This window comes from Dama dama, chromosome 14 (assembly GCF_033118175.1).
Source record: "Dama dama isolate Ldn47 chromosome 14, ASM3311817v1, whole genome shotgun sequence".
Lineage (NCBI taxonomy): Eukaryota > Metazoa > Chordata > Mammalia > Artiodactyla > Cervidae > Dama > Dama dama.
Window position 1 is genome coordinate 43,012,149 of NC_083694.1, and position 13,777 is coordinate 43,025,925.

The 13,777-nt window shown below is 49.9% G+C and overlaps 1 protein-coding gene across 1 annotated transcript in view; it reads right to left on the bottom strand.

Moving 5' to 3' along the window:
- The window catches only part of CAMTA1 (calmodulin binding transcription activator 1), a 965,206-nt gene that overhangs the window by 278,085 nt on the left and 673,344 nt on the right, over positions 1-13,777 (bottom strand). The window contains exon 6 of the mRNA XM_061160492.1: positions 2,345-2,416. Within this exon, the coding sequence (XP_061016475.1) occupies positions 2,345-2,416 (72 nt within the window). The remainder of the gene's footprint in view (positions 1-2,344; positions 2,417-13,777) is intronic.

A 13,777-nucleotide genomic window follows, 5' to 3' on the forward strand; every position in this document is an offset into this window, starting at 1 on the left:
TGTACATCCTCACTGTGTCACCTGCTTACAGAAATAAGAATGACGCTTGAGGGTGCAGAGGAGAAGGTGGAGAGACAATCCCCCAGGGACCAGGAGAGGAAGGCTCAGATCAGCCCTGGAGAAACCAGATCATGTGATCCTGGCCTTTGGGGAGACTCGGGTTCCCCGGCAGCTGAAAGGTAGCAAAGCCCAGATGCATGTGGGTCACCCCAGGAACATGACCAGCACACAGTGGCCCAGACCAGAGCACCAGGGAGGGGAGGGCTGAGACAGAGGAGCAGGATCCCCCCTACTTCTTTCGTGGTCCCAGGAGAAAGGCGAGGACAGCCCCGTCTAACAGTGAGCCCGCTCCAGGGGCCTGAGTGACTGGAATCCAATTTGGGAAGCAATTGGCTCAGACATCATGGCTGCTTGGAGATGTCTGAGATCACAGAAGGAGACGGAAGGAGATCCACTGAAATTTTAAAGCCATCGAAGCCTGAGGGAGTGGAGACAGGGGTGCAAGAGAAGGGCCTGGAGGAGAGGGAGCAGCCTGGGAGAGCAGACAGCTGGGGCTGCCGGACGGGCTGGCTGGCAGGAAGTCGGCTCCTCAATGGATGCTCCACTAACAGGAGGGCAGTGGTCAGGCCAGGCAGAGGAAAGAGGTACTCTAATGGGGCCTGAAAGGTACTCTGATGGGGCCTGAAAGTGGAAAACACCAACACGGGACCTGGGGTTGGAGACCCAGAAACGAGGTCACAAGGCTGCTTGGGGTGACAGTGATTCTCTGGCAGCCATAGTGCAACCCTGGGGACAAAGCACATTCCAACTCCACCAGATTTCTGCTCTCAAGGAGGAACCCACACCCCACCCCTGAAGCTGTGTAGAAGACCCTGTGCAAGATGGAGAAATGCCTTGGGCCAATTCTTAGTTACAAGACCTGGAAAGAATCACCCCAGGACCACGTTGAAGGTCCCTTTCATAAGGACACAGGGCTGAGCAATTACAGAGGCAGGTGTTACTATGGCAACCTCCAAGGGGGACAGACCCTGGGAAGCTGACCCTGGTCAAGGTGTCGAGGAAGTTGTGTCTGCAAATTAGCACCTCCTCCCTTGGACAGTCTCAGGTGCTACCCATTAATGAACGTACTGAACCACAGACAGTTATTTCTGAGGATCAAAGAGAACAGAAGTGTTTGAAGCCAAGGGGCTTGATTGGCAGAGGTAAGGCAGATCTGATGGGCAGAGGGCTGGGTCTAGGTGTGGATGCTGAGGCTGCTCTGTGCCTAGCAGACATCTTTCAGGCTGCCTTTCCTGGAACCAGCTGCCCTTCTGCACTCCATGGCATTTGCAACTCTCTTCTGTAAGAATACGTGCCATGAACAGTGGGGCAGGGGTCTTGCTTTCCCATCTGCTGGACCCCTTCCAAGTGCACCCTTCAGGTCGAGGAGCTCCCCAAACCCCTGGGGCCCAGGCTAAGCTGAACCAAAGTGGATACAGAAAGTAAGACCTATGGAGGGCAAGACCAGAGGCAGCAATTCCTGGGCAGAGGCAATAGCAAGAAGTTGCGGTGATGCAGACAGGACCCCCCAAGGAATGGGTTCTACAGAGAGCGGCTGAAAATCACAGGACAGGGTTTGGAAAGGACCCAGGTCCAGGCTGACTGGGTGGATCCCTCAGAACCTTCCACTCACATAGCAACACCTTCTACTAGGCAAGAAGATCATCAACACAACCAATCGGCCAGAGGCTGGGCGGCCTCAGGGCAGTGCATCAGCACCATGGACAGAGGATCCGCCAGGCTTCCCTTGGAGCTTCTGGATTGGGTGGCTCCTCCCTCCTCTCTCCACACTGCTCCACAGCAGACATCACAAATCGATTACAGAGCCCCTTCCCCCAGAGCCAGGGGCTCCTGCTCTGCCAACTGTCCCAATCAATCCGACAGCAAAAGGTGTGGCTCTGGAAGCCGATTTTACACGCCCGCCGACGACAACGAACCCATGTGAGAAAACAAATACGTGGTTTTCAGCCAAAAGGCTTTTCTCAGTCAGGGGCACGGTGCCCAGCCTTCCCTGTCCTCATTCGGAGGAAACTGAGGTACCCTGGAAGCACCTGGAGGGATTTTATCCTCGCGAGGCAGGCAAGGACTCTCCCCGCCAGAGTTTTTCCTTTTCCTGGTACCTGACATTGCACCGGGCCAACTGCATAGCTGGCCTCAGTGCCACACGCCAACATTCCTAAGGAAAGCTGACCAGGGCGCCTGGGCCTGAGGCCACCGCACGCAGGAGCCCCGCCCGACTCAGCCCCATCCGCAGACCCTTCCCCAGTACCAGAGACGGAAGAAGAATCCAGTCCCAGCCACCTACCTGAAGGAGCCAGTAGCACCTCCGGTGGAAGGTGGGGATGATGGAGGAATGGACATAGCAGCCGTACAAGCACTAGGGAGAGAGGAAAAACGAGAATTCAGTTGGAAAGAGGGAAAGGAGGAACAGAGAACAGAGAAGGAGCAAGAAAGGGCCACGCACGCTGCCACCACCCCAGGGAACCGAGGGGTGGGTGCCTCCATGTCTGGCTCTAGGACCAAGGCTAAGGTCTGGTATACACCTAAGAAGCACAGTTGGGACATCCCAGTGGGCAACACAGATGGACAGCTGGGGTGCTCACCCTTGTGGGATCATGGGGACACGTGGGAACCCAGATAAGCCAGGGGCCAGGAGAATGCACATATGTGTACATTATGCCCATCACTTTAGGGCGGTTACCCTGGGAGTTACCCTGGAGCTCATGCAGAGAGTCTGAGTTAAGACCCCGTGGTGTTCGGGGAGGGACTGAACAGACACACTTTCCAGACCTTTCCTAGTCAAGGAGAGTCCTCCCTGGTGGCCCTGGCTGGGAGGAGCTTGAAGGCTAGAGGGCTGGGAGGAGGCAGTACTTCCTCAGGCTAACCTCTGGAGCCTGAGACCTCTTGTGAAAACCCCCCACTTTCTGGTTTTTATTTAGTTTTCTGTTCATACATGTGCTTGTTGTAAGTATCAACCTGCATCTTTTGCAGATGGATCTGGTTTTAAAAAGCAGCTCGAGGCAGGATGAAGAAGGTGGGTGAGGATTCAAGTTCAGGAACAGCATAGAGACAGGACATGAGGAGGATCAGCTCTCATGGAGCTTGTCTCTTAGATCCAGGTGAGCTGACCAGGACCCGGGGAGGGGCAGCACATCATGTAGTGGGCGCTGTGGGGGCCGGCCTGCCGGCAGGGCTGAAAAAAAAAGGAGCTAATGAGAACAGTCAGATTCCTCTTGAAACAACTCTCAGAGTCTGAGCGGGAGGAAATTTGTCTTTTCTTTTGGAGTCTCCAATTCCAAATTAGAATGAACTCCTTCTATTTTCCTTGGAGTTCCCCGCTTCCCAAAGCACGGGTTCCAGAAGGGGCAGAAAGAGAAGGCAGGCCACAGAGCCTCAGAGGACAAAGGATGGGAAGGTCTTCCCCTCCCTTCTCACCGAAGTCCCCCAACACCCACACCAACTCTGCAGAGAGCGATGACCGGCAGCTCTGCATTTACAGCTTTCATCAGTTATTTTTCACACCCCCAAAAAGACCAAGTGCAATTTGGTTCAACTAGGAGTCCATTTGAGCCCTGCCTGTCTGATTAGCAGAGCTGAAAGAGAAATCATTTTGGACTATGGGACTCTGGCTGCAAGAAAATCAGATTTCCAATATATTAGAACTTTTACAGATTGCTGTCAGCTGGGACTTAAGCCCTGTACAAACCAAACAAACAAAGCGGAAATTAATTTAAACGATTCCCTTGCAATTCTTGCCCACAAAATGTGTATTTATTATTAAGAAGGCAATATTCTTTTCTGACTTTTCAGGTTTTCAATAAACTGTTTCTTTCTTTAAAAAAAAACAAACTATTTTTTTGATAGCTCATTCCTTCCTGCCAAAGGAGCCTCATGTTTGGACAGTTTCTATGAGCATTTGGTTGCAGTGGAGGAGCAAGCCACCTGCAACTTACATCAGCCCCTTCATTTGGATGCAGCGTGTCCTTGTGGGCAGTTTCATTGCTTTCAGTCAGGCCATGAGCCGGGTGGAAGGAGACATAAACTGTTGGGAGAAGTCTCTCCCTTCCTTTGAAATGAAAGCCTCTTTTTGCACTGATCATCCTCTAGAGAGTTTGCAACGACTGCCCCTCTTCACCTGTCTCTTTTTCTTTCTACTGCTTTTCTTTGAACTTGAAAAGAACATGGCCGTTTGCAGCACCATCTGCCCCTCCATTAACTGTGTTCTGTCTGGGTTGGTCTGCAGCATCCTTGCACCAAGTGCTAGGTAATCACCGAGAGTTTACCAAACACCTACTGTGTTTCCCTCCCATGAGAGCACGGCCCCTCTCCCCAGCCATCCCAGCAACCCTGTCTTGGGCACCCTCCCCTACCCTGAACCATCCAGAACCATCCAATAAACAGAGTGATGTTAAAAAGAAAAATCGCTGTTTCTACATCAAGGCTCATGCATTTTAATCAGAGGAACCCTCCGGGCCTCACTCAGAACCTAGTTAGTCTATTTTTAGATGTTACTCCAACCACCCTGGTGATCTGATATCTCTGGTCTCTGCAGATGAGAAGCACGATCTTAGAAAGGTGGGAGAGAGGCACCCTGGACGAGAGCAGCTGTGTCAAATGGCATCGAGGGAGGAAGCTCCCCAGGGAGCCCCAAGGACTCAAGAAGCCTGAAGGCATCAGACAGTCCTGCTAGACAGTGTTGTCCTGCCTAGCACACCAGTCACTCCATAGCTGACTTGTCTATCTGTATTTCCTGGAAGGGAGCTCCTGGCAGGCAGGACCTTTAAATGAAGGTGGCCCATAGTTCCCCCAAACAGTACCCTCAGAACACTGGCCTAGACAGCCTGGTGCAGGGCAAGACCCAGAGACAATACATGTTTAATTTCTGCTTGTGAGGACTTCCCTGGCAGTCCAGTGGTTAAGACTCTGAGTTCATAATGCAGGGGGCCTGGGTTCGAACCCTGGTCAGAGAACTAGATTCTGCATGCCACACCTGAAAGGCCTCACATGTTGCAACTAAGACTTGGTGCACCCAAATAAATAAATACTATTAAAAAAAGAGGTGGGGACTAAGCTTCAGTTTCAAGGAAAACTGACAAGTGTTGGACAGCTGTCTCAAGGGAGGCTTCCAGTACCTGGTCTTAGTGAACTAGGGCCGGCAAGGGATGGATTTCAGAGCAAGGCATCCTGCTTATGGGGGGAGACCTGCCATCCACCTGCTGGGAGGGCTCTCATCCAGCCCGGCTGCAAAGTGGGCACCGGCCTCTTTCTGTCTCCTGCGCAGCTGTGAAGGCTGATTTCACATTTCTACTGGAGATTCTGAGGAGCTTGTAAGACCCCCAAGAGAAGACACACAGAAAGCGGAAAGTTGCCGAGCTCTGGATCTGGGCTGCCAGTAGAAATCTCCATGTCCTCAGCATAGGAATGTTGTGGGATGCCCAGGAAGGGGGTCCATCCATTTAAGCTGGTTTTGGCAACACAGAGCCATGCCTGCTGGCTCAGGTAGGTGGAGCAGACAAGGCGTGAATTCACAGATTCTCTGACCAGCGGGTATGTGCCATGCTGGGCTGCCTCACTGCATGCCTATACACCTCGCAACTCCAAACCACCCACGGCCCCATCCTGGTCCAGGCTCCCTGGTCAGTTCCCATGGTCACCATCATCCTCATGCTGCAGCCTTCCTGCCCGTTTTCAGTCCGCATGACAGAGTCATCCCCAAGCCAATCATGGATTAATTGCACACAGCATATCAAATCCATTCCTTTAACCACTAATCAAAAAAGCCATCAAGTTTTTCTGTAGTCATCTGTGTTGTACCAGCTCCTGGTGCTTTTGGATCAGGCTCTGGGGGTCCCTTGGGGGTGGTCCCTGGGGTGAGTTTTGCATTTGGGGGCTGTGACATGATGGAGGGGGAAGAGTTCCATCTGGGGCTGGCGGGTGCTGCTGAGTGTGCGCGTCTATGTGTGTGTGTGTGAGCGCAAGGGATGAGTGCACCCACGTGTGGGGGTGTTTGCAGCAAAGGACACACAGGGCCCCTTGTTTATGTGCATCACATAAAACAAGGAAAGAAAAAGAGAAAACAACTAGCTATTTATAGGAAATGCAGGCGAACATCACCCTTTAGATGAAAGTAATGTTCAAATTAGTTATACTCAAAAAATTAAGGTATGACAGCTTCCCTTTCACATGACAGTTGAGCAAGGAAGAGTTTTTTCTTAAATATTCAAAATTGCTTGTGTGACACTATAGACTGTTTTTCCTTTTTTTCCTTAAATAAAGAGGAAAGATACAATTACAGGGGGAAACCAATAGCAGACAAGAGCTCCCTTCACTTTGAAATATATGTTTTGGAAAGGGATGTTTCTGAAGGCAGTGTCAGCCTCAAATCTCCTCAAAGGGATTTTTTTTTTCCCCAACAGACTCGGCTGCTGGGGTTCTCCCAGGTGCCAGAGTGTCCATCAGGGTTCAATATCCAGTGGCCTTGGTGGACCAAGAAGGAAATGTCTCAGGTGGTGAGATGTTTATTGGTGGGCATGGGGACTGGAGGGTGGACCCCTTTCCTGTCCAGCTCTCAAAGGCTGCTTCTCCATCTCCGTCTCCAACTGTTTCTCTCCAACAGGAGCTCAGCCCCACCCCCCCCCCATGGTTTCTTCTACTCTTGGCTTCTGCTCTAGAGAACGGTTGACTCACTGTTCGCAAGCCAAACCAGTGCTTCCCACGTCCACGTGTTCCCTCGTACAACCCCACACCCCAGGGTGGGCTCCGTCCTCTCCTGTGCAAACTCCACCCCTCCTGAGCCCATCTCAGGTCCTCCCTCCTCCACAGAGACTGTCCTGATGCAGCCAGTGGGAGGAATCCCTGGAAATGACACCTATGGAGGCAGGGGGCAGCAGGGGAGGTGGGCTGTGTCTCAGGGTATTAGACACCCCCTCTGCCATCCAATGTTCCCATCAGCAGCTCACCTATCACAGGGATTGGCAGACTTTCTGCAAAGGGCCAGAAGTAGATATCCTTAGCCTTGTGAGTCAGGTGGTCTCTGCTATTGCTGCTCAGCTATATGCTGGAGGGCAAAAGCAGCTTAGATGACAGGTAATGAATGTGTCTCCAAACTTTATTTATGGACACTGGAATTTGAATTTTGCATAATTTTCACCTGTCATGAATATCATTCTTCTTTGGATTTTTTCCCAACCATTAAAAAAAAAAAATGTAAAGACCACTCTTTAACATCAGAGTAATCCAACTCTATGCCCCGACCACTGATGCCAAAAAAGCTAAAGTTGACCGGTTCTATGAAGACCTACAAGACCTTCTAGAATTAACACCAAAAAAAGATGTCTTCTTCATTAGAGGGGATTGGGATGCAAAAGCAGGAAGTCAAGAGATACCTGGAATAACAGGCAAGTTTGGCCTTGGAGTACAAAATGAAGCAGTGCAAAGGCTAACAGAATTTTTTCAAGAGAATGCACTGGTCATAGCAAACACCCTTTTCAACAACCCAAGAAACGACTCTACACATGGGCATCACTAGATGTGCCCAATACCGAAATCAAATTGATTATGTTTTTTTGCAGCTGAAGATGGAGCTCTATACAGTCAGCAAATACAAGACCTGGAGCTGACTGTGCCTCAGATCATCAGCTCAGTATTGCAAAATTCAGGTTTATATTGAAGAAAGTAGGGCAAACTACTAGGCCATTCAGGTATGACCTAAATCAAATCCCTATGATTATACAGTGGAGGTGATGAACTGATTCAAGGGATTAGACCTGGTAGAGTGTCTGAATATCTATGGATGGAGGTTCATAACATTGTACAGGAGGCAGTGACCAAAACCATACCAAAGAAAAAGAAATGCAAGAAGGCAAAGTAGTTGTTTGAGGAGGTTCTACAAATAGCTGAGGAAAGAAGAGATGTGAAAGACAAGGGAGAAAGGAAAGATAAACTCAACTGAATGCAGGGTTCCGGAGAAGAGTAAGGAGAGATAAGAAACCTGTCTTAAATGAACAATGCAAAGAAATAGAGGAAAACAATAGAACTGAAAAGATTTGAGATCTCTTCAAGAAAACTAGAGATATCAAGGGAACATTCATGCAGGGATGGGCGTGATAAATGACAGAAACAGTAAGGACCTGACAGAAGCAGAAGAGATTAAGAAGAGGTGGCAAGAATGCACAGAAGAAATACACACAAAAAAAGGTCTTAATGACCCAGATAACCATGGTGGAAACCTAAAAAAGGTCAATTTTCATTTCAATCCCAAAGAAAGGTAATGTCAAAGAATGTTCCAACTACTGTTGCACTACAGTTGCACTCATTTCACACGCTAGCAAGGTTATGCTCAAAATCCTTCAAGATAGGCTTCAGCAGTATGTGAACTGAGAACTTCCAGATCTACAAGCTGGATTTCGAAAAGGCAGAGGAACCAGAGATCAGACTGCAAACATTTATTGGATCATGGAGACAACAAGGAAATCCCAGGAAAACCTCTACTTCTGCTTCATTGACTACGCTAAAGCCTTTGACTGTGTGGATCACAGCAAACTGTGGAAAATTCTTAAAGAGATGGGAGTACAAGATCACTTGTCTCCTGAGAAACCTGTATATGGGTCAAGAAGCAACAATTAGAATTGGACATGGAACAATGGACTGGTTCAAAATCAGGAAAGGAGTACAACAAGGCTGTATATTGTCACCTCTGTTATTTAATTTATGCAGAGTATATCATGTAAAATGCCAGGCTGGAAGAATTACAAGCTGGAATCAAGACTGCCAGGAGAAACATAAACAATCTCAGAAATGCAGATGATACCACTCTACTGGCATAAAGTGAAGAGGAACTCTTGATGAGGGTGAGAGAGTGAAGAAGCTGGCTTGAAACTCAACATTCAAAAAACCAAGATCATGGCATCCAGTCCTATCACTTCATGGCAAATAAAACGGAAAAAGTGCAACCAGTGACAGATTTTCTTTTCTTGTGCTCCAAAATGACTGTAGCCATGAAATTAAAAGACATTTGCTCCTTGGAAGGAAAGCTATGACAAACCTAGACAGTGTGTTAGAAAGAAGAGACATCATTTTACCAACGAGGATCCAAAGAGTCAAAGCTATGACTTTTCTAGTAGTCACGTATAGAGTTGAGTTGGACCATAAAGAAGGCTGAGCACTGAAGAATTGATGATTTCAAACTATGGACTGCAAGAATATCACATCAGTCCATCCTAAAGGAAATCAGTCCTGAATGTTCATTGGAAGGACGGTTGCTGAAGCTGAAGCTCCAATACTTTGGCCACCTTATGTGAAGAACTGACTCATTTGAAAAGACCCTGATGCTGGAAAAGATTGAAGGCAGGAGGAGAAGGGGAAGACAGAGGATGAGATGGTTGGATGGCATCACCAACTCATTGGACATGAGTTTGAGCAGGCTCTGGGAGTTGGTGATGGACAGGGAAGCCTGGCGTGCTGCAATCCCTGCAGTCGCAAAGAGTCGGACATGACTTAGCAACTGAACAACAACAACAACTGAATATATTACACCTCCCCAGCATCATCCACAGGAAGCTCAGAGGACCTGATTGTCTTTCAAACTGGACTCAGTAGTAGAAGAGTGTTTTTGGGGCCAGAGTGCAACATGCATCACCTAAGTGTGAGATCAACAGACACTTGGGCACCATGCTTGGCATGGAGGATGACCTGGCACGTAACAGGTGTTCACTGAGAACAAGGCTTCCTCTCTTGTCAAACATCTTCATTTTATGAACTAAGCAGAATTCAGTGAAATAAAGTAAGGGCAGCTGAAAGCAGTCAGAGCAGGACTGGAGAGGTGAAGCTGCTTTTCATCCCCATGGCCTTGATCACCTATGAAATTTCTTCTCTGGGCAAGACCTTTGCATTCTGCTCTTTGGGGGCTCCCTCCCACAGGAGGCAGGGAACCCCCAAAGCCAAGGCCTGCTGTCGACCTCCTCCTCTGGGGAAACTTGAGCCCAGAATCTTATTCTGTGGACTGTGGGAATGCACATACCTAGCATCACAAGATAGGCCTCTCTAGAGGAGGTCATCACAGTTAGGAGAATTTGTTCAAATTCAAATTACGTAGAATGAAACAAACTAGAAACTAGAAATTCCAGTTCCTTGGCAACTAGGCTCATTTCAAGTAATCACAGGAATCAGTGGCTCCCCGTCGTCATGGAAAGTTCTATTGGACCCTGAGGTTCCAGAGAACATGAGCAGGGGCCCAGTTCAGAGATGCTCAGTGGGGCCCCCTAGAACCTGGGATCCCTGGACCCAAGATTTGGAGAAGCTATGGTCTGGGGGAAGAAGTGGAGGCTGGGGTATTGGGGGGCAGCTCCACTTTGGGGGGCTGGAATGTTTGATGGTTGGTGCTCACAGTGAGTAAATCCCTGAGCTCCTGTGTTCAACACAGAAAAGCTCACTCCCCAGCTTCTCCCCCTGCCTCCTGTCTCCCCACCAAAGCCTCCTTTAACACAGAGATAATACCTACTGTGTCTCCAGACTAGGGTGTTTACAGCAAATCTCCATCTCTAATCGTCTTTATGGGGTTTCCCAGGTGGCTCAGCTGCAAAGAATCCACCTGTCAATGCATGAGAGGCAGGTTTGATCCATGGTCAGGAAGATCCCCTGGAGAAGGGAATGGCTACCTACTTCAGTATTCTTGCCTGGGAAATTCCATGGACAGATGAGGCTGGTGGGCTACAACCCATGAGGTCACAAAAGAGTCGGACACGACTGAGACTGAGCAACTAAAGGACAACAATCCTCCCTATGAGCGTGCCCCTGCCACCTCCTCTGCAAACAGTCCTGCTCTAGCCCCCAGCAGCCAGGCCACCAGCAGGGGTGGGAGCGAGACCTGGGTTAGGCTTGTGGCCCACATGCCTCCTCAGTGGCCTGGTCTCAGGTCCCCCAGTGGCCTCGCCTGTCTCTCCCTGGGGAGATGAATATCTCCACAAGGGAATCAGAGTGCAAACAGATTTTAAGTGCCTGGTTTATCTCACACTCGAATCTGATGCACACATGACAAAAATGAATAGATTTAAGATGCGTCATGGTAAAGGGGCTTCCCAGGTGACTCAGTGGGTAAAGAATTCACCTGCCAATGCAGGAGATGCAGAAGACATGCATCCCCTTCCCCTGAAGGAGGGCATGGCAACCCACTCCAGCATTCTTGCCAGGAGAATCCCATGGAGAGGGGAGCCTGGCAGGCTACAGTCCGTGGGGTCGCAGAGAGTCAGACATGAGTGAAGTGACTGAGCATGCACACATGATATAAAGGTGGCAGAAGAAAAAGAGATACTAGAAGGGAATGGAAAATCCACCGAGATGAAGATTTCATCCTGCTCTGAAGCAATGACAGGGCAGGGCCATTCATCCAGAATATTCTAGGCAGGGCAGATGAATTTTCCAGTTCCAGTGTCTGATATGGTAATGGCCACACTCGAAAGTCACCTGGGTTGGGCTGGGCCTCGGCTCCCATGTAATAGGGGGGCGTGTAAACCACACTCCATATTGTCTGCTCTGTGCCTGGCCTGCACCCTTGCCTCCAGGACCTTCAGTCTTGTGGTTGAGAGAGAGGATTTGGTTTGTATTAATCTAAGATTAGACTAAATGATTCAGTTCGCAGGCTGCCTGCAAAAGCACAAGGCCTCAGAACTTGTTAAATAGCGAATTGCTTCAAAATTAGTTTGAGCTAAATGGATTGCAGTCTGATTCGGCCTCCGGGGTTGGGTGATAGGAGAGACCTGGAATATTAGATCATCATTGACTGGGCCTCCAGCCCCACGCCTCTCCTAAGACGATCTCTGATGGCACCTCCCAGAACCCAAAGCCCTGTGTGCAGATGTGCAAATAGGGTCTCAGAGATGTCAACACCTTGTCCAGGGTCATAGAAGTGTGTCCTCAGAGCTGGGGGGATTGAGGGGCAGAGAGAAACTGATGTGGGGACAACAAACTGCCACCCCTCCCAGATGGGCAGCGTGCAGGAGAGAACAGGGTAGTGCCTGGCAGGCCCAGCACATGTGTGACCTCACCCCATTGTCCTGCAGGAAGTGCCTGTGAGCCCCTAGTCCCTGGAGACAGGAGAGGAACCCCCCCAACCCCAGGCACCTGCACTGGCGGGAGCTCAGAGGAAGGGCACATAGGATAGGAGGGGGTGGCACCTTGGGCAAGAAGAAAGCACCATGGAGACCCTCCAGGTGGGGGCTCTGTTGGGGGAGGACAGGTGGGCTGCAGCCTGGGAGGAAGGAGGGAGGCAGTGCCTTCCACCTCCACTTCAGGCTTCATGGCCCCTGGATCTGGGTGGGGAGTGGCAAGAAACACAGGCAGTGGATCTTGGAGAAAGGTGCTCAGTTTTCACTCTGGAAAGTTCTAGGCCATCTTCACAGCACAGGCCCTTTCAGTAGCTATGAAGGAACCTGAAGAGGAAGTGAAGGGCAGAGATAAGGGATGAGGGGATGCTGTGTGTTCTGGGAAGTCCCCTCACTTCTGGCCTTTTCCAGGGACTGGAGAGGAGACAGTCCTGACCTGGGGCCACCGCACACCCACCTGCCTCCGCTCACCTGGGCTGCCTTCCCACGGGGGAGGCTAAGCATTTGCGGGAGGAACCCATCTAAATTGAGCTGCTGCAGCCTAACCATGACATGAGTGAGGAGGGTGATAAAAATTAAATGAATTTTTAGATAAAAAGGCATAAAAATCATGTTTAAAGATATAAATAAAATCGCTTGGAGCTTCAGCTTTATTGTTTTTGGGGGTTTCCAGGATTAATAAATTAGTGGGCATAAAATGGAATAATGGCTAAAAATTGATAACAAGGTAAATTTGGATTTAGGGAAGGAGTTGATCTGAGTCATGAATCTCCAGCTGGAGACCAGGGCAGGTGAGAGGGGGCCATGGGTTTAACCCTCTGTGGTCTCTACCAGCGTCTGTTCCCATACGTGACCCCAAGGGTAGAGCCTCTCCCAGGGTCTGTCCTGGTATTTGGCCACTCTCACCTGCCCACTTTCCCATCTCCTGGGGACCCTGAGCTGGGTCTGTGGGCTCCTCTCCTTCTCCCCATCCCCAGCATTTGTCAAACTGCTCTGGGAAACCAGGTCACCCAGGGCATTTCTGTGTCTCAGAAGTCCCTCCTGGCACCTGGTCCCCAGGGCCCCCACGAGGGTGTTCATTCACCTCTCTCCACACTGGGTGTGCCAGGCAGCACCCCCCCACCCTGCCAGCAGCAGCAGAAACGCCTGTCTGTCTCTTTCTCCCTCTCCTCCTCCTCTCTCTCTCTCTCCCTCTCTCTCTATATTCTGATCTGGTTACCTTCCCACTCTGAAGTTCCTGTTCTTTTAGCCTGTTTCACTGTGTCTGGGCTGTTTTTATCCCAAATACTTCCTAAGAGTACTGGGCATAAATAATAAATAAATAAAGTGAAATTTCCTCTCTCTCATCAAAGTGCATTGCTGAGACCTGTTTCTTGGAGCCCAGCCAGGTGGCTGGATCTTGAACATGGTGTATACTGATCATGGCCTCCTTCCCCTGCTCTGTCCCTCCCTCCCCTGCCCCCTGCTTCCCACCAGCGGTTTCAGAGCCCCTGCATTGCCCACGGGCCCCCACCTGCTCCAAGTGGGGACTCTGATGAGAAAAATGAACTCCCATGAGGAAATCTCGGTCTGACTGGTGTTCCCCTTGCCCACCGACCTGTTCAGGCTGACACATCATAACTGGATCTTGCCAGTTTTAG